This window comes from Ptychodera flava, chromosome 15, assembly GCF_041260155.1.
Source record: "Ptychodera flava strain L36383 chromosome 15, AS_Pfla_20210202, whole genome shotgun sequence".
Classification (NCBI taxonomy): Eukaryota; Metazoa; Hemichordata; class Enteropneusta; family Ptychoderidae; genus Ptychodera; species Ptychodera flava.
In genome coordinates, this window is record NC_091942.1 from 15057381 (window position 1) to 15085250 (window position 27870).

Sequence of the window (27870 nt, forward strand, 5' to 3'; positions counted from 1 at the left end):
ATTCTCGATCACCGTTCAGGCCTTGTGACGAACTGCTTGCTTTGGAACCTGTCAACAGCTGAAACACCCAACATACCCTTTTCGGCAATTTGTCGCGTTTTGGGCAAGTTCAATCATGACTACGTCGTCGAGTTTTGCGGTTCAAGCTTTCGTTGAGGGGAGGGGATTGTGAGGTTTAGTAATTTGTAATGCGCGCGTTGGGCCACTGCATTTTCAATAGACAAGTAGCTTTTCCTTCTTGTATACCATAGTTGAATGTTAGAAGTTGATTTTTACATATATATATATTCTACAGCCAGAGTGTTTTAGAAGGGGAATAAATTAAAATACTCGGACTCCTTTACTTGTGTGAGCGTGTTTTTATTAGGAGACACGGTCGACAGCAAAGATAAGTTTAGGCCTATAGCAAATATTGTGAGACTAATTCACAGCAACGGAATGATGACTTCCGCTCGTCACACCGGATCAGTCGACGAAATCGTCATAAAAGATGACGGGGAAAACCGGCAAATGTGATACACTTTCAGCAATGCGTAAGTGCATGTAATTCGATATTTGCTAGCATCGCCGACAGCCTGTTTTCATATCCAGCTACGTGATGCCGTGATGACATTCACCATGTTTTTTTCGCGTACGATTGTAGAAGTCTTCTCAGATTTGATGAGAATCAAGGCGACTTTTGACCAAGAGGAACTCGAATAGTTCGTGTAACTTTCAAGTTCAAGGCGGATATCCCAGGTTTAACTCATGTCGCAATAGTATCTTCATCCCGTTGAATATCTGAAAAAAATGAGTGTAATAAAAGGTCATCACATTAATCGTTCATCATCATGGAAACTTGCATTATGCTTTTATGTGCCAAATAGAAAGGACATGTTGCCTTTAACGTGACCTACCCTATGAAAAACCCTCCAACCCTAAACTATTTTTCGCATTTTCAAAACATTATGCATGATTTTGCCAATTGTGCTGTTTTTATTGGTCGCATAAAGACGTTCCATCACGTGCATCCTCCTATGAAAGTATTGTCATTAGGGAATTGGTGATCTCCAATAGTGATGATAGTGCAGTGAGTGACGATAAAGAAATAGAGGACTAGAAAGGGGTTACAGAAGAAAAATAATGAAACAATAGAGTGATGGGATGTTTTGTAATTGTCACCAGTTTCTCAGTAGTCATCATCATCATCATCATCGTCGTCGTCATCATTATCTTCATCATCATCATAAAAATAATCTCAGCCTACCTCCTTCTAGACAAGGCAGCGGAAGTTCATCCATCATCAATTGGAAATTGACCACATGATCTGCGGCAAACAGACCGGACACCAACGCGGCCAGCAGAAGGCGTCGCTTGATAACCGGGTCGTACTTCTCTCCCTCGACAACCTGCTGGATGGCCAGTGCGATTTCGTAGACTTGGAAGTCGTCCGGCTTGATCTCGGAAGGGATGTCGGAGAGGAGATAGTACTCCAGATCCAGTATGGATTGAAAGTTCTCTTCGTAACGAATCTTGTCGGTCATGTAGGTCGGGTAAAACCAGTATCTTGTACTGTCGGGTGCAGACATCGCGCCAAAAATTTGCGAGAATACTCACAATTTAAGTATATGAGAAGGACGGTTTAGTTGGTGGGCATATCGCCAGATTGGTCAGTGCAGTGGTATATAGAATCAGACATTTCCAACAATCGCGATCAATAATGGCAACATCATTGTCGTGATTGTTGACTGGAAATTCGAATCCAAATTTATTCCAACGTTCCATGGCAAAAAAATCGAAAATCGCGCAACTGCCGTAGAAACGAATGTTTTGCCGTCGTTGCCACGATACGGCTACGTCACATGGCGGCATGTTTATGCGCGCTTTGAGTGACTTGGCGAATGGACATGATTACAGATTATCTGATTATCGGCTGACTTGTCCGCCAGCAGACCAAATGGCAGAAGTGATCACTTGAAAACTTGCGATTTTCGTAATCAGCAAATGTACCTGTGCGAGTTTCTTGTTCACAAACAATGTATTTCATGCATGATATCGGGAATGGGGGATGCACCTCATCATCATAGCTGCAACATTTAAATTATACGATGTAGATCATGGCACACGTTTTAACTTTCACCAATCACCATAGTACCTTACAGTGTTTACATTGGTCATATGGGTCCCACGCGACCTTTGAGCGCAGTTCCGACAACTGTATCCCTTTAAAGTAAACTTATCAGACGGGAAGGTGGTCAAGCAGTATATAGGGCGCGACTCGGAGCAGGGCCGGCCAAATGTTGGCATTGCCACAAAAGACGTCGACAATTAGCTGTAATTCTGAACAGTATAATACTACTTGGTTTTAATTATGTATGATATGGACATGAATATTCAAAATTACTTGTTTTCTAACATTTATTGAGTTTAAAAGTATGTTTACGGCTAAATTCATATGGCGAGCCCTCAAAAAGTATCTGTTATCTGTTCATCGCTCAAACTTAAATAGTCTTCCAGTTTGGTTCCGGTTTTAGGCAAAATTCCCTTTTTCACGTTGTCACCCGTTGCAGTACCTCTGGTCTTGGAGACATAATCTTAAAAGTCAGTGGTTTAGAAAGTTAAAAGAGAAAAAGTACACGCTGGAAACACAACGCAATATGTAAAATATTATCGATAACAATGATTGTGTAATATAAATAGACAAGTGAAACAAAATTAAATATGTTACTTAGTAATCGATGGGTGCAATATTAATGGAATAACCGACAGTCAATAACGTCATAGATATCACAGAAAGAGAAATAAACAAAATAAAGTCAATTAGACAAAGCGCGAAAACGTACGAGACAAAAGTTGATATATTTTCAAACCGACCAAACTGGCAGAGACAACAACACCGGCGTCACCGGTACATAACGTTAAAAAAACAAAAGCATTCCACGACAAATCTGATAGAGGGCAAGATAGTGGAGGAAAAAGGTAACGAACAACGTTCAATACAATATACTTCCGTGTTTCCATGCAAAGCTATGCATGCGCTTCCTTATGCAGTAATCATACATGCTTAGATTTTGAGTTCTAAAGATGTTGGTTGGCTACAGCCCGGTTGTCCAGGCTTTACTAGGAACGCTGTTCACCTGGGGCCTTACAGCGGCCGGAGCTGCACTTGTGTTTGTGTTCACATCAGGAAAGGTAAGCTCGTCAAGGACTGTTGTCCAAGCCGGGGGACCAAGATAAGATTACACGCCAATCGAGTCACTGCCAGGGATGTGCACATAGATCGTAACGCCGGTCATGGTGATGACTTCGGTTCTAGCCATCCTTTTTTTTCCGTTCAAAACTAGGGCCGGGCAGCGGTCCTCACCATTAGTTTGTTATGGCAAATATCGCACTCGAAAGTAGTGAAAGTGAGCACAGACGTTGACCCCAAAAAACAGGTGTTCAGCTCCGATGACCGGCGCCGCACGCTAGGATTAGTATCGAGACTTTTTATTAGACACGTAATACTCAGTGATATGTTTATGAAGTCATATAGACAATCGTCAACGGCCACGTGTACAGTGCTGATGAACTGAACGTCCATTCATTCATGTCCAATATGTTGTAGTCAATAAGTTACATGTGAGTATACGTTGTCAGGATAAGATAGCTTGGTGCTGGCGTATGTTTGAAGACAAACCGAGAAAGGACACCAGTGACTCGTGATGACGGTGTACTTACATGCCATGTTAAAAGTGTTGCTCATTCAACTTTGAACATAGAGTGGAAGGCATTTATGAACCAAATCCCTAGATTTGAAAACGACATTGTAAAGCTGTGTATGGAACAATACTTTTGCATAGTATACGTAGCAATTTCCAGTAAATTTCCTTGAAAATCTTGCCGTGCTAATTCAGAGAACTGCTGATTCACGTTCAGTTTCAGTACTCTTTGTGCTGTGTGGAATATGAAACGAGATTTCCTGTTCAGGAATGACATCTAGACAACACAAAAATGGGCTAATTGTTATATAAAGTTTTCCACCGTTTAAAAAAACCCGCGTCACACTTCTTCATCGATTGGCAAAATCATGGCAGGAGCGAAGAAGGTTACAAAAATCAGTGAAAACTTAATGATCATCAAACAAGGACAATAAGTTTTTATTTATTTTCAGTCGACAAGAAATGCAAAAGTAGAGCACAGCATTATTTATTTTAAAATTATATCAATAATACCGCATCAACACAACAACCTTGGTTTTGCATCTTTTTTGCTGCTGACCAAGTTGTGGGAGCATCTTAAAGTGATAACTCAGTGAACACTGTCCTTGGAAGTGAAGACATTATGTAAAATGAAAATTCAACCAGCAGAATTGCCGGCAATAAAGTATTAGATCCAATGGATTACATTTAAAACCTACCCACTGATATATTTATAAATTTGCATTCATTAAGAATGAATTGAATTGGGTTATTTGTGTGTGATAAGTCTGAATTCTGAATATTTATCAGACTTGTCACACCAGTGTCCAAGGCGTCAGTTACATTCAATACCATAGTTTTGTCCCACCCTTCCCCAAGTTTGTTTATTTCATTTGATTTCTACATGTTTTTCCAACTTCATCAAGTACTGATGTAATATCTGAAATGAGAGTTACATTGCTCTGACTTCAGTTTTACAAACCATCACACAAATCCTATTTGCTATCAAGACGCAGTATCTTGTTTTAAGGAAAGATTGAAAATTTATGTCATAAAATATGGAGATTCAGTTTTCTGACTTCTAATATGGAGGTACTAGTGAGCATGTACCTCCATGCTTTGAAAAATTCAGATATTGAATTCCTGACCACTTTTATCTATAGACAGCAGAAGGAAGCTTTGCTTTTATGTGTGAAATATTTAGCTCATGAAAGTTAAAAAGAAGACTTCATACTTTTTCTTGATAACATTCACACCAATTGTTCAGACCAATTATCTCTTTTTCATCAATGTCCTTTGTAGTTGTATCATCCTTGCCTCTATCAACATGCAAAGAGATACTAAGGGAGCATTCATTTTTTACAGGGAAGGGGGTTGGTGGAACTTAAGCAACAAATGAAATGTAAAAAGCAACCCCCCCCCTCAAAATCAACTTTCTAAATTTGAGACCCCCCCCCCCAAAAAAAATCATCAATCATAAATGTGGCAACCCCCACCCCCACCCCAAAAAAATCATCAGGTTTGATTCATTAACCCTTTGCATCCTACGGCCCTGCATTGAAAAATAACTCCAACTTCATGTGCTGCCTGTGGCACTGTGTAAAATTTCAATGGTCAATCTGAGCTCATTTAAGTTGTTCTAGTAAAAGTCTGTGCAATTATATATAGCCAATCACTTTGTTTTGCAGCAGGGTTACAAAGAAAGACTATTAAAAAGTAAAAACCACGAAAATCACAAACATTTAAGCATACGACAATACTGTCTTTCATATTGATGTTAATAAAAGTATAGACACAAACCGCCCATGATAATACATGCAGTTTACTGATTTCAATCTATTCTAAAGATCTCTTTTGGGGGTTGTGCCTTGTTCATCCTTATCAGCAAGACAAACATTTTCTGTTGACTGTCTTAATGCAGATATGATACTTCTTTGCATCAGTGTATCTATCAGGTACTGTTGATTAAACATGTCTGCTGGCCTAGGCTTAGATGCTTTTTGGTATATTTTTAACTATTTGAAGCAAAGCAGATTTCCTGGAATTAAAGGTTTTAATTTAAGGATTGAATTCAGAATCTCAATATTGAGAGTTTTGTCTTAAAAGGCCAGTAGCTGTAACTTTTGATTAGTTTTTCATAAGCTTTTTTTGTTATGCATGTCAATCGCAAGTTCTTGTTCTACTCCCCAAAGCGTGTTGAAGCATGTACTGTTAATAGCTTAACAAAACACCACATCTATTTGTGGAAAATGCAGCCGTTATTGTGTAAACTTGAATTCTAGTCTAGACTAGAACTCACTCGTCAAAGATAATCAAAGTGAGACTTGAGTGGACACCGTGGGTCGATATGTATTAGGGAGATGGTGCAGTGGCAAAGAATGTGAAATTTTCAGAAGAGTTACTTTCAGAATGTGCTTAGGAATACAATTCAGAATAACATTCAGACACTCACTATGTGAGATAATATTCTGTATATTCCAGAAGAGTCCTTTCAGAATGTGCTTTGGAATACAATTCAGAATAATATTCAGACACTCACTATGTGAGATAATATTCTGTATAGAAGTAACAAGTCATTGACATTGACATAGTCCCCACTTGTAATAGGAGTATTAGTCTTGATGGGGCAGGGAAATGAGGTCATTAAGAAGTATCACTGGAGTGTATATGTTCAGATCTATGGACACATAGGTCGATGTCATTGTTCCCATTTTGAAACAAGAGGCATGTCTAAGTTATGGTTCTAAATCGGGAAAAAAGATCAGACCTCTAGCTGTATTGGCCAGCCAAGAAATACATATGTGCATAATAAATGAGGTACAAGATGTGACATCTTAAGGTCTACTATCCTATCAAAATTGAAGCGTAAAGAACTTGTGGTTACTGAGTTATGCATATATATGCATATTCAAGGTCAAAGGTCATCAAGGTCACGTGACATTTTGAACAAAAACCCCATTGTATTGCTAATTAATCCATATATGCCAAAATTCAGACCTCTAGCTATTGGCTTGCCCACAATTATATATGGGCATAATTAACGAGGTAAAGCATGTGTTGTCATAAGGTCTCCCATCCTACTAAATATAAAGGACATAGCACTTGTGGTTACTTATTTATTGACATAATCGTGTATTTTACGTAAAAGGTTATCGAGGTCACATGACATTTTGTCAAAAAATTTCTATCCTATAGTCTGTCCCTATATACTAAAAATCATACATTTACCTCTATTGGCTTGCTCAAAATTAGATATGCAAATAATTAATGAGGTACAATATGTGGCGTCATAAGGTGTCCCATCATACCAAATATGAAGGGTGTAGCACTTGTGGTTCCTGAGTTATGGACAAATATGTATATTTCAGGTCAAAGGTCACTGAGGTCACGTGACATTTTTTCAAAAAAATTGTATTGCTAAGTTATCCCTACATACCAAAAATCAGACCTCTTGCTCTATTAGCTCGCTCAAAATTAGATATGTGCATAATTAATGAGGAACAATATGTGGCGTCATAAGGTGTCCCATCATACCAAATATGAAGGGTGTAGCACTTGTGGTTACTGAGTTTTGGACAAATATGTATATTTGAGGTCAAAGGTCACCGAGGTCACGTGACATTTTGTCAAAGTAATTGTATTGCTAAGTTATCCCTATATACCAAAAATCAGACCTCTAGCTCTATTGGCTCTCTCAAAATTAGATATGTGCATAATTAATGAGGTACAATATGTGGCGTCATAAGGTGTTCCATCATACCAAATATGAAGAGTGCAGCACTTGTGGTTACTGAGTTATGGACAAATATGTATATTTGAGGTCAAAGGTCATTGAGGTCACGTGACATTTTGTCAAAAAAAAAGCATTGCTAAGTTATCCGTACATACCGAAAATCAGACCTCTGGCTCTATTGGCTCGCTCAAAATTAGATATGCACATAATTAATGAGGAACAATATGTGGCGTCATAAGGTGTCCCATCATACCAAATATGAAGGGTGTAGCATTAGTGATTACTGAGTTATGGACAAATATGTATATTTGAGGTCAAAGGTCACCAAGGTCACATGACATTTTGTCAAAAAAATTGTATTGCTAAGTTATCCATATATACCAAAAATCAGACCTCTAGTTCTATTGGCTTGCTCAAAATTAGATATGCACATAATTAATGAGGTACAATATGTGGCATCATAGGGTGTCCCATCATACCATATATGAAAGGTTTAGCACTTGTGGTTACCGAGTTATGGACAAATATGTATATTTGAGGTCAAAGGTCGCGTGACATTTTGTCAAAGCGTCTGAGATATCTGCGTGAACGGATGGACTCACATGGATGGACTGACGGACTGACATGACCAAATGTATGAGCCCCCTGGACTTTATCTGTGGGGACTAAAAACTGTGTCACTGCATCCTTTTTGCAATATGAATACGATGAGAAACTAAATTTTTATTTTTCTTGGCCTTATACATGGGAGTCTATGGACTGCCTTATACATGGGAGTCTATGGACTGCCTTATACATGGGAGTCTATGGACTGCCTTATACATGGGAGTCTATGGACTTCCTTATACATGGGAGTCTATGGACTGCCTTATACATGGGAGTCTATGGACTGCCTTAAACATGGGAGTCTATGGACTTCCTTATACATGGGAGTCTATTGACTGCCTTATACATGGGAGTCTATGGACTGCCTTAAACATGGGAGTCTATGGACTGCCTTATACATGGGAGTCTATTGACTGCCTTATACATGGGAGTCTATGGACTTCCTTATACATGGGAGTCTATGGACTGCCTTATACATGGGAGTCTATGGACTGCCTTAAACATGGGAGTCTATGGATTGCCTTATACATGGGAGTCTATGGACTGCCTTATACATGGGAGTCTATGGACTGCCTTATACATTGGAGTCTACGGACTGCCTTATACATGGGAGTCTATGGATTGCCTTATACATGGGAGTCTATGGATTGCCTTATACATGGGAGTCTATGGATTGCCTTATACATGGGAGTCTATGGATTGCCTTATACAGGGGAGTCTATGGAGGCGAAAACTAAAAAGTCCTCTAAGGGGAGAACCATTTGATTTTGGGGGGGGGGGTATGGAGGAAATGGGTATGGGAGCAAATTTTTTTTTCCTGTCACAGTGACAGCAATTTTTTTTTTCTACTGTGAGAGCTGCATCAATTTTTTTTTTTTCAAATGGAGTAGCAATGCAAATTTTTTTTTCTTTGTCATCAAGTTTGTGATGCGTTGTATATAAGGGAGCCGTCATTATTTACGGCCTGAAACTCAGAAATTTCAAGTGACACCCCCCCCCCCCCCCCCCCCCCCCCGTCAACCATGATGAATTTGAGTAACTCCCCTCTCTGACTCTGAAATTTTGACTGATCCCCCCCACTTAGAAAAGTTAAATACAAATAAATGTATTTGTAAAATTTACAAAATACAGCAATTTACAGTAAAGACCTTTGAAATCCTGATGTACTCTGCTAGACTATCATCAGTTATCTCATGATGGTTCAAAAAAGGTGAACCCATCAAAATGAAATTGCAAGTCACAATAAAATAAAGATATAAAAGCTCACGCAGTATCTAACCATATAGTATATTGTTTAATTTGGATGGGTATTATGACAAGGTTTTCACTAGGATATCTGACCGGGCAGAATTTGAAAGTATAGGGGGAGAACACGTGAGAGGCTTAGGGGGAAAGTGTCACAGGGGCTTTCCCCTATCTTTCATGGAAAGTTTAAGATATTGATGTGTGCAATGGTGCAGTCTGGTGCGATCTGAGAGGTGTTTTTTAATTTTTTTTTTACTAAGTGAAACTGTTAGAACACCCCAAGGGGGAGAGCACGAGAGGGGGTTTCCCCCTCTCGTATTGGAAATTTTGGGAAATTGATGTGTTTAATGGTGCAATCTGAGAGGAGTTTCAGGTTATTTTGCATTTGGTAAAACTGTTTGAAAATGACATTGAACACTGCAATATTTTTACATTTTATGCATGATCAGTGTTTGTGTCACAATATTCAACAACCAAACAATGACAATACAATTTGTGAAAAAGAGTTCTGTTTGCCAGAGACTGAAGATAAATAAATATACAGGAACCGAAATTTGTGACCTTCTTGTGTCATTTCTCCAGCTGCCAGCTTCTAATGAAAAGCATGAATATGGTATGTTTAACTGTCAAAATGGTCATTGAAGTGAGGTAAATGAAAACATGTCTCTGTGATAATAAAGGATGAATTCACAACAGTTCAGTTTTGTCCTAGATCCTGTGAAAATTTTGAGAAATTGATGTGCGCCACGGTGCAGTGTAGTGCAATCCGATAGGTATTTTAAATTTGTCTTTTACCAGTAACACTGTTAGAAGAGCCAAGGGGGGGAGAGCACGAGAGGGGGTGCCCCCCTCTCGCATTGAAAATTTTGAGAAATGGATGTGTGCAATGGTGCAATCTGAGATGTGTTTCAATTTATTTCGCCAAAATAAATTGAGTAACCCGTCCCCTTCTTCCTCTCCACATTTTGAGTAACGCCCCCTGAAGTTTTCAATGTTTTTAGTGACCCTCTCCCTTGTATTTCATTACATTTGTTGTTCCTCATTTTTCATTGTCAACTTGTACATCTTCCTAACATATTTATATTAAGAGAATACTATATTGATTTTAACACTAGTTTATTGACTCCTGTCTTGTGTTTTAAAATTTTCACAATTTACAGAAGTCAAAAAGTCCCCTTTAGATAGTGCCTATGCCATTGAGATATTGCAACAGAAATCCTGAAATATGATTTCTTGGGTCAGGAAAGGAAGGAAAACATTGAGTGCACTGAGGTGTAAGTAGACCTATGTAGTGCATGCTTATATCTTAAGTGCTGGGAAAAAAACATAAGAATTGCTTGTGGTAAAAACATTTGCGCCGCCTATGGCGGCGCGCCGGCAAAGAATACATGAGAATAGGGTTTCCAAATTTTGCTAATTTCTGGTGCATTGTGACAATTTTTTTTTTCACTTCTGTCTGTTATGACAATTTTTTTTTTCTCAGGCCATGGCAGGATCAATTTTTTTTTTCTTGTATCTCACCTGGCGACAAATTTTTTTTTCTCAAAATCCTCCATACCCCCCCCCAGAAATCAAATGGTTCTCCCCTAACACGGCCAAATTTGATCACATTGTGAAACAAATCACCGTGCATCTGTATGAGGTAGAGTACTATCCTTTCACCAAGTTTGAACGAAATCGCTCCAGGCGTCTCTGAGATATCTGCGTGAACGAAAAAAGTCATAAAATATGCAAATGAGCAATTAATTAATAAGCCACACCCACCAAAATCTAATCAGATCTAAGTCTCATCATGATAATACCAAATACCAAATTGCATGACATTGGACCTAAGGGTTCTTAAGTTATGAGTGGAACAAAATCTGTCTACGGACGGACGGACGGACGGACAGACGGACAGACGGACGGACAGACGGACACACACACAGACATTGTGGCGACATAGGACACCTTTGGTGCTTCGCACCACGGTGTCCAATAAAACAGTTTACGCATGTACAGTCTGTGTTTACGGACTGAATACTGTGTATCTCAACATGCTTGGAGTCAAACGAGAAATTGTAGTGGACATTAAAAACAAAAAGTGGTGAAACGAAATCATCAAAGTTGCAGCTAGAAGCCCTATAAGGAATTGAACAGGCAATAACAAAACTTTCCTGTATTTATTTTTTCAGAATTTAGATCAACAGTTTTCAAATGTATGGGACTTTAATGAAACTTAAGTCATATTTAAATTGAAATGAGGCATAATTGCTAAAGTGATTTCTTAGAATTTTTGATACAATTATATACAATTGATACAATTTGATACACTTAGAAAAATTCCCATATTTTCACCTAACCATACCATATGGTTCTACATGTTGTACATATTTTTATCATGAGACCATGGTCTTTTGTAAACTCCATGTAAAATCATCATAGTTTGAACCAAAGTCCTTGTAAAAAGGGTAAACTTGCAATCGATGACGCTGCAACTTGTTGTTCCTCAATTTTTTTTCAAGACAGCAGTAAATTTTCCCATTATAAATTTCTGTAACACTTACTACACTGTCAATGAAAGTATGAATCACCATAATGTTGTTTCTGGCAAATGTGTTCACAGTGTTATGAAGCGGCAATATTTGCATTTAACATCTACTAATCATTTCAAAATTAGCTAAGGTAGAAATGTGGAAGTGATGTACCTAGGCTGGTAAGGCAAGATCTTTTATTCTGTCCGATCTCATCAATAAATGTTGATAAGGAGATTACTTATAGCTGCGCTAGTAACAATTCATTTGATATTGAAACCATTTAAGTTGTAAATACTTTATAGAGAGATTTGTTGAAAATTGAATCTAGATCTGTATGTTGGAAAGGTATATGTCAAACTTGACTATAGGGGATATAGACCGACTGCTCTGGTTACAATTTTCAGCCTACTTTCAGGTTTCATGACAAATTCACTCAGTCTTCTGACTTTTCCATGGAAAGTGTAAGCCTTTTCTCAGGTTTCTTTCAATAAGTGATACTGTAAGTTACACATTTCCGTGATCCGGAGCTTTTTTCTGCTCTATGGTACATACAGAAAGGTGGCGCTACCTGTGGTGATACTGAAGGATTCATTGCCTGTACAGTTGCTAAACACTGGCAGTGTTCTAAGTGTGCTTATTCACATGTGCAGATTTGTTCCATTTATGCAGCTTTCTCAGTACATTTGGGGTTCTTGTGTCGTACATATTGTTTAGAACTTGTAAAATCTGTCAATTTTATTCCATTGAGCATTTTTTGGATAAAATTTTACATACCTCAGTGAAAGACACATAATTATAGCATTGAATTTTGAAAAGTCTCGGATGTTATTAAGATTTGGCCGAATATCTCTTGAAATTTAAATGGAAATCCAGTGGGCCGTTGGTGTTTCACATTGTTGCTTTTCTTGCAAATTCAGTTTCTTAATGATCTTATACACCAGTACCAAAAGTTTCATGTGCGTTTGTCTAAATTTGAAATAGCTTAAAAAAAAATTTGAAAACTTGCTGCTTTCATTTGTGTTTCTTTGATATCACACACAAAATGTCTGTGCACATTGATAAGTCTTTAAATAAAAAAAACTTTGTGAATAATATTTCTCAAATCAACTGTTGCATTTTAGTTTGTATACTTTATCATTACTATAGAAATGCCTCTCTATCAGTTGCTGTAAAGAGAATGTTGATCAACAACCATGAGGTGATAACTGTGTCTTTTCTTTTCTTTTCTTTTTAGAGGAAAGTACTCGATGGAAGCCTTGGATTTGCTGCAGGGGTAAGACAGCAAATTTTATTGTAAACCTTTTTCCATTTTTATGTGTTTGTTGAAAATGTTCCAACATTGAGGTTTGGATAGTACTTGGAGTTAATTTCACTGGATTGGAGAATGTTCCTATAATAACATGCAGCTTTTCACACTTACCAGGAAAGCATTTCCTAGGATACATCCAACAAAACAATCTATTCTCCTGTTGTCATAAAACAATTGATTATGTGTATTTTATTATATTTTTTGACATAATTCCGATATATCTCGTGTTTTCTGACAACATTTTTGTTATCAAACTTTGTATTTGTATTGACCTGAACATCACATTAAAAATGAAACCCATTTCCATTTTAATACGACACCCTACTGTCAACTCAATTCTCTCTCAGGAAATTTTCTACAAATGCTATAAAAGAACATAAATATTTCACAACTCTATAGTCATTTTTCAGACTGAAATTTTTCTTTTGAAACTGTCATTTAGAAGATTATGATGAATAACAAAAGTGAATATGAAACTGCGTTTTGTGGCTTGATAATTTTTTTTCTTTTTTTTGAACAAATTGTCCCAGAATACAATTTTGACAATTTGTCCTTTATTGTTATTACTGCTCTGGTGAAAAAAACAATTCTTTTCTAGTCATTCCAGCTTTTTGATGTAAATAATTGACAACCGTATCAAGGGAACTGTTTGACTGGGCTTGTGTTTTCATAAACTATTTATTGTTTTGCAGTCTTAAACTGCTGAATATTAATTCATTTGGATGAAAAATTCATCTCAGAATTCTACGGCTGATTTATAAATAATGAGTGGAAATTGAACAGGATCTTATTACTCTGTGTTAAAATTTGTATGGATTGCTTTCAGTGTGGAAGCTTTGAACAATTGAAGAAAAGAAAATTGCCAGAAATAACCATCATGTAGAGAAATTAAGGAATGAACATATTTGGAATAAAATCATCTGAAAGCTCACAACTAAACTACTAAAGTCATTCATTATCATGGATTCATGTACACATGTACCACTCACAGCCATCAGACATACAAGTAATTATGTATAACTAAACATCTCATGTTTCTTATGTGGGAGATATCTTTGTTGCACTACTAGGAATAATTGAATACAATGAAATGTAAAGGAAAAACACATTTCTGTTGTAAAACCATCTTTTTTCGCCATTTTTTCACACAGGTGATGTTAGCAGCATCGTATTGGTCGTTGCTTGCACCAGCCATAGAATTAGCTGAACAGTCTGGTACATATGGACAGAATGGAGAGCTTTCTTTTCTGCCGGTAGCTACTGGTTTTGCTCTGGGTGCCCTGTTCGTCTACTTTGCCGACAGACTTCTTCCATATTTGGTAGGTAGCTGTCAATTGTGTTCTTCAATTGAGACGGGCAAATCAATTGTTTTGTGATGCTAAATACAAAAGCTTGTTTGATACATTTTCATGACAATGAGGCTTTGAAACATGACTATTTTATGGTCAGTGTTCATAATGTAACTCAAAATATCTCACATTTATTGTCATGGAGTGACGTAATTCCAATGAGAATTTCAGAATTTGAGAGGAGACAAAACTAACAATGGATGTTTTTCAAATGGACCAGTCAGTCTCATATATATTATTGTCCTATACATGTGTGTTTCATATTTTCCTCCGTGCTGTATTTCAAGTATAGTTTTTATACCGTTACATTTATACCAATTCCTGTAAACAGGTCCACAATTACCATTAATAACACTGAGAATAGACCAAACCACGGTGGTGTGAGGTTAGAGAAATGGACACACACTGTCAAATACAGTCGCATTATTTTCAATAAGATGGGTGGACCATTATATAGTGAAATGGGGGTGACAGGTTTAAAACAAACCAACTCTCTCTCCAGATATGTACTTAAGTTTTAAGTTCCTTTTAAAGTACTGCAGATCAACATTTTCCAAATGGTATTCCTTTCCTTCTACGATGTTGAATTTGTTGAAGTTGTCTGTTTTTTCTCATTTTATTTTTAAAAATTATGAGGAATTCAAGTTTGAAACTGCAACAGATGATTAGTGTAGTTTTGATATTTCAAAAATGTATAAATACATACACAGACAATTGATGGGCATTGATTGGGTGATCTGTCAAATCAGATATGGCTTTTGGAAAGAAAGTTTATTGAAATCGTTCATACTTTTAAACAAAATTCAGTTTGGTGACTTTGAACTGTGACACCCCCACCCCCATCTTTCCACTCCCCGCGGTAAATGCTCAACAAAGAAATTCCAGTGTCAAAGGTGTATACTCAGTAATTTTTCACCACACCATAATACAATTGTGCAATGTATTTAAAACAAAACACATTTCCTAAAATTTGAATTCAGAGAGATGTGAAAATTTTTGAAGAATATTGTTTTATGTATGCCACCATATAGCTGAATATTAAATTCTATATTCATTTACTGTCTAGGCATATGATGACATTGCAGAATGTATTCTTGTTTTATCAGTCTGTGTGACTCCTACAATATTCCACTCCTTGACATGTGCCTCTGTACACAGGGTTATCATATATATATATTGACAGTATCAACAATCCACCTTTATCACAAAATGGGTTTCGTGACATGTGATTTCAAGTTGATTGACAGTGTTCTAAATCTGGAGATGTGTGAGCTATCTGTTTAAAAGTTTCCTATCGTATATGTACATGCCAAAAGCCTCACAGTTCATAGAATTGTTTTACAACCATGTCAATTCCCTTTAGGTCAAATACAGCCATAAAGTATCTCAGTAGTCTGAAAATCTTCTTCAGGTGGCTTGAATCTCACAGAATAAAGCAAACAATCTGCTACAAAGATATAATAAAGCAGTGACTATCAAAGAAGGGAAATACTAGTTTGAGTGATAAGATGACAGTAATAAGGCTATGTGTGTTGGTGTTGGCAGCCATAGAGACATTATTTTAGGGGTATGTTTCTTTGTATAAATTATGAAAGACCCTTTAGTTAAGCAGATTATGAAAGCCCCCTATGTTAAGCAAATAAGGAAAGTTCCCCAGTTAAGCAGATTATGAAAGGCCCCTTAAATTTAGCAGATTATGACAGGCCCCTTAAATTTAGCAGATTGTGAAAGGCCCCCTAAGTTAAGCAGATAAGGAAAGGCCCCTTAAACAGATTATGAAAGGCCCCTTAGGTTGAGCAGATTATAAAAGGCTCCCTAAGTTATGCAGATTATGACCAAAGAATTTAGCACAGTTGTGTCAAGGTATCTCAGGTAACCTTCCAATGTAAAGCCATTGATAATCTCAGTCTTCGAGGAAATAATTCATGCATTTTATATTTCTCTTTTTCCACCCAGGGTGTAAGTTCACCAAACATTGCCCTCGCCATTCAAACTCAAGACAAATTTCACAGTGATGAAAATGAAGACTTCCAGATTTTGGACGGTGAATTACAAAATGACAGTTCAACAACATATATAGGTGAGTCTATGCCGCAGTTATGAGTAAGATAGTGTTCCGTATCATTCATGATAATCACATAGAGCCAAATCAGGAAGGACAGCATCAGTTAAAGAATGTTGTCATACAAGTTAGCTATCTGTTTTACAACAACATCAGAATCAACATATTTCAGTATTTTTACATTTGACTGTTCGATGATTATATAACTTTTAGTGCAGCATATAATCTTGTACAAAAGTAGTGATATAGGTGACAAGAAGAGGATAATATTTCTCACTTCAAACAGACTATTCCAATCAGTACATGTCAAATGTCAAAGGTCAGACTGGTGAAGGCAAGTCAACTGCATGAAATAATGAAAATGTTAAATATATTATCTTCTGTGTACCAAAACACAAATAAATGTATGAAGAGTACCTAGACATTGTACAATCCGGGTTTTATTATTCTGACCTGGAGTAGTTGTATCTTTTTCACGTTTTTTTTTCAATATGATGGTTTGACATCTAATGCAACTTATGAAAAATGCTTACTTAAGTGTGACCACCAAATGTTTTTCAAACATTGGTGACGAACACTTAACTTAGATTTTAACAACTTAGTAATCAGTAAGTTGCAACTCAAATCTGGATGTAGCAAACATATGTATAAGTGTCTCGATTTAATCTGGCAAATGAATCACCAAGGATTGAACTAGTAACATTTTCAAAGACAATATGGTATAATTACTGGAATCTAAAAGAGTTCTCCAAAGATTGAATGGTATTTTTTTTCAGTAAGTGAAATGCAAAAAGATACACCCAAGGGGCACTTTAATATAATTGTCAAAATTCATCTTCGCTGGTTTCAGGATTACCAGAAAATGGACCACTGAATACGACGCAGAGGAGACGAGGTGGAAATCCATCGACATACATGGACGCTGCAGAGGAAGGCATTTTATCAAAACAGAATCTCTCATTTGAACAAAGAAAGAACAGTTGGAGAAGGATACTTCTTTTAATAATAGCCATCACAGTTCATAATATACCAGGTAATGTACCAATGTGCCACAACCACAGTTCATAATATACCAGGTAAAGTACCAATGTGCCACCATCACAGTTCATAATATACCAGGTAATGTACCAATGTGCCACCATCACAGTTCATAATATACCAGGTAAGGTACCAATGTGCCACCATCACAGTTCATAATATATAAGGTAAGGTACCAATGTGCCACCATCACAGTTCATAATATATAAGGTAAGGTACCAATGTGCCACCATCACAGTTCATAATATACCAGGTAATGTACCAATGTGCCACCATCACAGTTCATAGTATACCAGGTAATGTACCAATGTGCCACCATCACAGTTCATAATATATAATGTAAGGTACCAATGTGCTACCATCACAGTTCATAATATACCAGGTAAGGTACCAATGTGCCACCATCACAGTTCACAATATACCAGGTAATGTACCAATGTGCCACAACCACAGTTCATAATATACCAGGTAATGTACCCATGTGCCACCATCACAGTTCATAATATACCAGGTAATGTACCAATGTGCCACCATCACAGTTCATAGTATACCAGGTAATGTACCAATGTGCTACCATCACAGGTCATAATATACCAGGTAATGTACCAATGTGCCACCATCGCAGTTCATAATATACCAGGTAATGTACCAATGTGCCACAACCACAGTTCATAATATACCAGGTAATGTACCCATGTGCCACCATCACAGTTCATAATATACCAGGTAATGTACCATGTGCCACCATCACAGTTCATAATATACCAGGTAATGTACCAATGTGCCACCATCACAGTTCATAATATATAAGGTAAGGTACCAATGTGCCACCATCACAGTTCATAATATACCAGGTAAGGTACCAATGTGCCACCATCACAGTTCATAATATACCAGGTAATGTACCAATGTGCCACCATCACAGTTCATAATATACCAGGTAATGTACCAATGTGCCACCATCACAGTTCATAATATACCAGGTAAGGTACCAATGTGCCACCATCACAGTTCACAATATACCAGGTAATGTACCAATGTGCCACCATCACAGTTCATAATATACCAGGTAATGTACCAATGTGCCACCATCACAGTTCACAATATACCAGGTAATGTACCAATGTGCCACAACCACAGTTCATAATATACCAGGTAATGTACCCATGTGCCACCATCACAGTTCATAATATACCAGGTAATGTACCAATGTGCCACCATCACAGTTCATAATATACCAGGTAATGTACCAATGTGCCACCATCACAGTTCATAATATATAAGGTAAGGTACCAATGTGCCACCATCACAGTTCATAATATACCAGGTAATGTACCAATGTGCCACCATCACAGTTCATAATATACCAGGTAATGTACCAATGTGCCACCATCACAGTTCATAAGATACCAGGTAATGTACTAATGTGCCACCATCACAGTTCATAATATACCAGGTAAGGTACCAATGTGCCACCATCACAGTTCACAATATACCAGGTAATGTACCAATGTGCCACCATCACAGTTCATAATATACCAGGTAATGTACCAAGGTTGTACAATGTGCCACCATCACAGTTCACAATATACCAGGTAATGTACCAATGTGCCACAACCACAGTTCATAATATACCAGGTAATGTACCCATGTGCCACCATCACAGTTCATAATATACCAGGTAAGGTACCCATGTGCCACCATCACAGTTCATAATATACCAGGTAATGTACCAATGTGCCACCATCACATTTCATAATATACCGGGTAATGTACCAATGTGCCACCATAACAGTTCATAATATACCAGGTAATGTACCAATGTGCCACCATCACAGTTCATAATATACCAGGTAATGTACCAATGTGCCACCATCACAGTTCATAAGATACCAGGTAATGTACTTATGTGCCACCATCACAGTTCATAATATACCAGGTAAGGTACCAATGTGCCACAATCACAGTTCACAATATACCAGGTAATGTACCAATGTGCCACCATCACAGTTCATAATAAACCAGGTAAGGTACAAATGTGCCACCATCACAGTTCACAATATACCAGGTAATGTACCAATGTGCCACAACCACAGTTCATAATATACCAGGTAATGTACCCATGTGCCACCATCACAGTTCATAATATACCAGGTAATGTACCAATGTGCCACCATCACAGTTCATAGTATACCAGGTAAGGTACCAATGTGCCACCATCACAGTTCATAATATACCAGGTAATGTACCAATGTGCCACCATCACAGTTCATAATATACCAGGTAATGTACCCATGTGCCACCATCACAGTTCATAATATACGAGGTAATGTACCAATGTGCCACCATCACAGTTCATAATACCAGGTAATGTACCAATGTGCCACCATCACAGTTCATAGTATACCAGGTAATGTACCAATGTGCCACATCACAGTTCATAATATACCAGGTAATGTACCAATGTGCCACCATCACAGTTCATAGTATACCAGGTAAGGTACCAATGTGCCACCATCACAGTTCATAATATACCAGGTAATGTACCAATGTGCCACCATCACAGTTCATAATATACCAGGTAATGTACCATGTGCCACCATCACAGTTCATAATATACGAGGTAATGTACCAATGTGCCACCATCACAGTTCATAATATACCAGGTAAGGTACCAATGTGCCACCATCACAGTTCATAGTATACCAGGTAATGTACCAATGTGCCACCATCACAGTTCATAATATACCAGGTAATGTACCAATGTGCCACCATCACAGTTCATAATATACCAGGTAATGTACCAATGTGCCACCATCACAGTTCATAATATACCAGGTAAGGTACCAATGTGCTACCATCACAGTTCATAATATAGCAGGTAAGGTACCAATGTGCTACCATCACAGTTCATAATATATCAGGTAAGGTACCCATGTGCCACCATCACAGTTCATAATATACCAGGTAAGGTACCAATGTGCCACCATCACAGTTCATAGTATACCAGGTAATGTACCCATGTGCCACCATCACAGTTCATAATATACCAGGTAATGTACCAATGTGCCACCATCACAGTTCATAGTATACCAGGTAAGGTACCAATGTGCCACCATCACAGTTCATAATATACCAGGTGATGTACCCATGTGCCACCATCACAGTTCATAATATACCAGGTAATGTACCCATGTGCCACCATCACAGTTCATAATATACCAGGTAATGTACCAATGTGCCACCATCACAGTTCATAATATACCAGGTAAGGTACCAATGTGCCACCATCACAGTTCATAATATACCAGGTAATGTACCAATGTGCCACCATCACAGTTCATAATATACCAGGTAAGGTACCAATGTGCCACCATCACAGTTCATAATATACCAGGTAATGTACCAATGTGCCACCATCACAGTTCATAATATACCAGGTAAGGTACCAATGTGCTACCATCACAGTTCATAATATAGCAGGTAAGGTACCAATGTGCTACCATCACAGTTCATAATATATCAGGTAAGGTACCCATGTGCCACCATCACAGTTCATAATATACCAGGTAAGGTACCAATGTGCCACCATCACAGTTCATAGTATACCAGGTAATGTACCCATGTGCCACCATCACAGTTCATAATATACCAGGTAATGTACCAATGTGCCACCATCACAGTTCATAATATACCAGGTAATGTACCAATGTGCCACCATCACAGTTCATAATATACCAGGTAATGTACCAATGTGCCACCATCACAGTTCATAATATACCAGGTAATGTACCAATGTGCTACCATCACAGTTCATAGTATACCAGGTAATGTACCCATGTGCCACCATCACAGTTCATAATATATCAGGTAAGGTACCCATGTGCCACCATCACAGTTCATAATATACCAGGTAATGTACCAATGTGCCACCATCACAGTTCATAGTATACCAGGTAATGTACCAATGTGCCACCATCACAGTTCATAATATACCAGGTAATGTACCAATGTGCCACCATCACAGTTCATAATATACCAGGTAAGGTACCAATGTGCCACCATCACAGTTCACAATATACCAGGTAATGTACCAATGTGCCACAACCACAGTTCATAATATACCAGGTAATGTTTTAGGGTACACCCATCACAGTCCCTCATCCATTCCCCCTCCACCATCCATTGATTGTCAACTCAATCCCAGATTTTGAAAGTTTTCCCAATGTGTTAAGGCAAAAAGAGTTGAGACAAGAATATCGACTACTTGGCAAATAAAGAATAGTGTAACCATTGAAACTATTTTTTCAATGTAGGTTTTGAAAACCCATTCACTTTTAGGCCCTCATTTCAGTTTTTGGGCGTTTTTCTCAAAATTGTAATGGCATTATCAGTGCCTTGATTGATAGCAAATATTTGCATTTCCAGTGTAGTTTTATGTTTGTTACTTTCTGTCCAGCAAAAACTGTGTACATTCTGTCATTCTGATTCCCTGAACCATTGATACCAAAGGGCAGCAGTAGAACAACAGGGCAGATTCTATGAGATACTCAAAGAAATCTACATTGCATATTTGCTATGCATGTGCAGTGAGTGATACACCACACATCAGCCGTTAGCCTGCTACATGAGATTGTATGTGTTTAAATATTAGACAAACACTGGTGCTGGGTATTAGGTCTCGTACTGTGCCAAACAACATGATTAACACTTTTAAAATACCTTCATGCAAGGTGAGACATTACAGAACAGAATCAATAGGTGGGTTTACACGTGTATTTTTTTAAACCTGAGGGAATCTGATTAGTCGCTCTGTAAATATTCCTTATCAGCAATCTAAGCGATCTTACGTTTACACGTCATACACAAGGTATAAATTTAGTTCGGGTCAAGCGAAATAAATAACGCCACCAACAATACAGTAGTCTTCATAACAACGTATAGCCCGTACATCGAAACGACAAAAATCAAGCAAGCCCTGACAGAAAACTGGCGTGAACTTGAAAAAGACGAAACACTAAAAAAACTGTTCCAAAACCAACCAATAATCGCATATAGAAGGAACAGAAATATAAGCGACACACTTATAAGTGCCAGATTTCATAAAAACTACAATAGCTCAAACTCAGGTTCACACGAACCTACACAAACACAACAAGATCAAACAGTAGACATTCTAGCTTCCCTACCAAACGTAAGTGGAACAACATATTACCAAATAAAAACAATCAACCATTCAACACGTCTCACCAATCAAAAATGAATTTTAAGCGACTGATGAAGAAAACTCTGTTTTCGAAACGTAACGCCAAAGGATCGCAGTGTCTCATTATTCTCACATTCCTGGCTGCTGGGAGTGCGGGATCGAGAGTGTGGGATAAATCGATCCCACACTCTCAGAAACCGTCCCACACTCTGCAGTAAATATTACACGACCTCTGATTGGATGATAAGCAGTCTGTTTGTTCCACGCGCAAAATGTTATCCAATGGCACGACGAGTAACACACGGACTAGAACTACAAAGTAAGCAGGTCAAAGTACAGCGGCAGACGACAGAGTTGTCACGATTTTTGATAATATTGTACGTGTCCAATATGAATTTAACGCATTTTGTGGTCATGTGAGAAAAAGAATCTCACACACCAAGGACCTGGGATCAGATTTCTCACACTCGTTGGGGATACTCGTGTGAGAAATCTGATCCCAGGTCCTTGGGGGTGTGAGATTCTATTAGTCTCTCCGCTCCAGTGCAGATTAACACAAGACACGTAAATTACGGTACGTCTCGCCATGGCTAAGCAACATTTTACGTAAAACAGCCAAACATGATATACACTTATATTATACACAATATCATACACAAAACGCAAACAACCCAAATATGAACGATGTGTGGAGTTGCTTTCCCTTTACTACCAGTTGCTTTCCCTTTACTACCTACAACTCATCGTAAAATGGCATCGTTTTTCTAGCTCTGCCACTACGACGGTTGTTGTCGGACACGGACTTGAACTGAGCTCGCAACCGTTTGATTTTGTTGTGGCATTGTTCCGCTGTCCTCTCGAGTCCCGGCTCGAGTCCCTTCTCCCTGTCCTTGGCAGTGACGACTTCATACACTTGCCGATCCCTCGACGTGCCATCCATCATACGGATGACGTTTTCGTCCCTCCAGATTGAAATTAGTAGCCGGATCTCTTCCTGTGACCAATTGTTGCCGCGATCAGGGCTCGAGAGCTTCTTACTTGAACACCGTCTATAGTGGTAATAACCGCAAGCCCGAAGACAGGATATAGTTCGGCGTTTAGTTCGGTGTTCTGGTCACACGTGTAAATAGGCCATTGTTTAGTACGGAGCACCGAACCTGGACCAGCCCTCCGACACCGAATTAATTTAGTTCTTTGTTAGTTCGGTGTTGTCTGTTCACACGTCCAACTTACACAGGTTTAAATTTATTCCGGAGTCAACTCCAGACTTAACTCACACGTGTAAACCCCCCAAATGAGTGCCTTCAATCACTTCTTAGTCCATAAACAGTTTAAGAAGCACATTACTGCAGACATTAAACAGAAAATATATTGTCTCAATGGATTTCAAATTCAATTGAAAGCAAACTGACAAAGCTTGAATTCAGTATGTACACAATTAGACAAATAGGTGTTCCAAGTCGAGAACTATGTGCCTTTTGGAAGAAGTTATGTGCAGTTATAATTGCTATGTTAGTGGACATTGTATATTTAGTATTTGTAAGTTATAATAAGGAGGTGTTGAGGTCCTGGTATTTCATAAATTCATGATTCATTTTATGATTTTTGTTTTTACTGCTGTTTTTCAGAGGGTCTAGCGGTAGGTGTTGGATTTGGTGCAGTTGGTAAAACTCCTACAGCAACATTTGAAAGTGCAAGGTACGGTGTTTACTGTCTGTCTGTGAATTAAAATGGAATAGTTCAGTCACGTCTGCTTCTTATTAAGGTAGTTCCTGCCTCAAAAATGAAAGACTTAAACTTTTGCCCTAAGTTAATCCGAGCAAACTTTCAACCATTCTTTTCAGAATCAATAAAAGTCAGGGGTCAGTGTGCAAATTTTGGTACTAGAGAAACAAATTACCCGATATTGTATCGATGTTTGAAATTCAAAATGGCCACCATCCCTGTGTTATCTCTATGGGGAGGAAATAACGTTCTAGATTTTCACAAGACCAAACTGGTGACAACTTTATTTACTCCATCAGCTTCAAAATGAGCCAAAACAAGTGGTTGGTCAAAAGAATATTATAAAAGTTTAATAGTCTGAACTTCTGTCCATTAGGAGCTTTCTACCTTAAATTTTATCACTCTTTAAAGGTAGAATGCACCTCGGGGACAGAAATTTGGGCCTTCAAATTTTATCAATTTTCTTCTAACCTATCACTTGTGGGGGCTCATTTTGAAGCTCTTGGCGAAAGAAAAGTTTTCATGGTCTTAGTTTTTCGAAAATCGAAAATTTTATTTTTTCCCATAGAGTTAACACAGGCATGGTGGTCATTTTGGATTTCAAATATCGAGAAATCGCAAGTTATTTGTCTCTCTACTAGCAATGTTTGCATGGTGACCCCTGATTTTTATTATTGCTTTGGTAAGAGAATGGTTGAAAGTTTCACTGAGGAAAGTTTGAGCAAAAGTCTTTCACTTTCAAGGTGCATATTACCTTAAAGCTCAGCATCATCAGTCCATCTACTTTTATCTGTTGCTTTTGAAAACAACTACTACAAAACAGCTTTCTCATGTTAAATCTGTCAACGTAATGGGTTCAAATTAGACTAATGTAGCCTTTTAACATTTAAACACAAATTGTTTATTTCATGAGTTGATCTGTGTGTTTGTTATTTCCTTCCAGAAATCTTGCGTTGGGCATCGGTATTCAAAATTTCCCAGAAGGCCTTGCAGTTAGCCTTCCACTGCGAGGTTCTGGCTATTCAAAATGGAAGAGTTTTTGGTGAGCAGATTCTTGTCATTTTTCTTAAAATGCTTTTTATGGATTGATCTCAAGCATTTAACCAAAAAAAATTTGAGAACCTGCTTGTAAATTTCAGACACACGTTATGATATCTGACTTTATTTTTCCAGACACAATGCAAAAATATTGTTCATTTTAATGATATGTCTGCATTAGATATTTGAGAAATTTGCTGATCTTTATGTAATCTGTATATGGTCACAGTTGAGTAAGGCAGCAGAACAAAAATCTACTCCAGATTGCAAAAATCAACTAACTATATCATTTCTCCTCCAGGTATGGTCAGCTCAGTGGTATGGTGGAACCATTAGCTGGCGTGTTTGGTGCTGTTGCTATGGTGATAGCTGAACCATTATTGCCCTATGCACTGGCATTTGCAGCTGGTGCCATGGTCTATGTCGTCGTAAATGACATCATACCTGAGGCTCAAACAAGGTATGTGGTTCAGGAAGATCAGTTTCTGTCACAGAATGTGACAAAAGTTACATAATTCTTTTAAATTTGCTGAATATAAAAAGTGCCATATTGTTATTTAAATGCCAGTCGCCAAGTAAATAGAGTTGATGAAAATCTGAATGAAAATAAGTTGTATGAAGTTCTCGCCAAAAAAAAGATGTGTCACACCACATGAAGAATCTATAGGGTTGTGAACATTGCAAGTTTAGGTCAACCTACAAAACCATCTTGCATATGTTTTCAAAATTATTCTGGCTTCTGAAAGATGAGATTGTTATTGAATTTTTTTTGCATTTTTCATTTTCAGTGGTAATGGTGTTCTAGCTTCATGGGGGTGTATCGTTGGATTTATTGTCATGATGTCATTGGATGTTGGCCTAGGTTGACCTCATGAGGGCGCTGTGTCACAAATGCAATATCGCACCACAGCTGCCTCTTTCCCAGCTGTAAAATACACTACCGTACTTTCAGAACAGAAAAGTGCTATTCATGAGCAATGTTCCCACAAACTTATGTTTACAATCAAAATGAATGGCAATAAAGTTGAACTCTGAATGTTTTTATGTAACTTTTGACAAAATGTGCTATAGGAAACGTAGACCCTCATGGGGGACTGTGCAGCTTCTTTTCTGTGCATGCTGCACTTTTCTGTTTTTCTTAACCATTCTAAAGGATGATTTTTTTGTCATATGTTGGATTAGTCTGCTATTTAACTTACTGTCATGCCTTATGTGATTTTCTAATCAGTGTTTGTAAATTTTAATTTTGAGTCTTTGGCTCACATGTTCAAGTCTTCTTGTTGGCTCACATGTCAGCTCATATATCTAATTTTTAAAACTATAAAATTTATAATCGTCAAAATGGATAGATACACAATATTATTGTAACAGGTTGTGAATTGGCAAGGCAGCTATCCTTGATTTTATTTTCTATTGGCTGCTACAGGATGAGAAACCCATTCTATGAAACAAGTCTTGATTTCAGAAAATGAGTCTTGATTATTTTCACATCACTGTTCAATTTCTATTTATCTGTGTTTTAAAAATATGAGAGAATCGTATATTATGTAAATCATGCCCCATGAGGGCGCTGTGCTCATATCTGATTGGTCTGTGTGTTTTGACTCGAGAAGTGAATGAGTGTGGAGGGCAGAAGAGAAATTTACAGCCAGGTTTTACAGGTTTCAGGGTTACAAACAGCTGTATATCTAATATATGGCAGTTGATAGTTATAAACAGGAAATCAAATCGCCTTGTACCTTGTACAAGCCAGAGAAACCAAGTCAATAAATCATTGGATGACATATTTTGGTCATGCAGGCACCATATTTTTCATGACAAATTTGATGGGAATTAGCAAAATGGAATGAAATTGTATATGCTCTAATACTAGTGATACTTCCCCAAAACATCTAGCATTCCCATTCATAAAGATTATGGTAATACTCCTTACTCTCCTCTGCCACATGGAGATTAAAATTTTCTCCAAAAAATGTAATGAAAAAGCCTACCAATGACAGTTTAAAGCTCCACCAGTCATAATGCGTATTTTTCTAGTGTTTTGGGTCTGTCTGTGATAGACGCCCTTGTACCATTCCAAAATCATTCTGATGTACCGTTGTGTTCAATTCATCAATGCAACCATAGACAGAAGCAATACTTCTTCTGCCCATGAGTAAAACTGTATTCAATGCGACTATAAACAGCTGAATTTTGGTACATACAAGCATTTATTTGTCTACCATACTGTTGAATATTTTACAGAATCCAATATGTTTGCAAGGCTAATACAGTGTATCATAGTGAACTTACAGGACAAGAACTTGAATGTGAAAATTGTGCTTGCTTCCTCGGAGAAAAATAATGCAACTCTCATCAAAGGCCACAGCTATTTTCACTTCAAT

At 37.8% G+C, this 27870-nt stretch overlaps 2 protein-coding genes across 3 annotated transcripts; one reads left to right on the top strand and one right to left on the bottom strand.

Moving 5' to 3' along the window:
• Positions 1-371: 371 nt before the first annotated feature.
• LOC139152360 (uncharacterized) lies at positions 372-1750 on the bottom strand. The gene is made up of 2 exons (XM_070725496.1): positions 1247-1750; positions 372-780 (listed from the first exon to the last, which is right to left on the bottom strand). Exons 1-2 carry the CDS (start codon positions 1566-1568, stop codon positions 746-748), a joined length of 357 nt encoding a protein of 118 aa, XP_070581597.1. The 5' UTR covers positions 1569-1750; the 3' UTR covers positions 372-745.
• Positions 1751-2944: 1194 nt separating this feature from the next.
• Positions 2945-27067, top strand: LOC139151285 (zinc transporter ZIP11-like). 2 transcript variants are annotated; one of them, XM_070723968.1, is made up of 9 exons: positions 2945-3171; positions 12994-13032; positions 14220-14387; positions 16374-16497; positions 17330-17512; positions 24352-24421; positions 25392-25490; positions 25788-25946; positions 26275-27067. In XM_070723968.1, exons 1-9 carry the CDS (start codon positions 3064-3066, stop codon positions 26351-26353), a joined length of 1029 nt encoding a protein of 342 aa, XP_070580069.1. In that variant the 5' UTR covers positions 2945-3063; the 3' UTR covers positions 26354-27067. The 2 variants fall into 2 exon arrangements, with proteins under 2 accessions (XP_070580069.1, XP_070580070.1); XM_070723969.1 differs by lacking the exon at positions 2945-3171 and adding an exon at positions 3502-3600.
• The last annotated feature ends 803 nt before the right edge of the window (positions 27068-27870 follow it).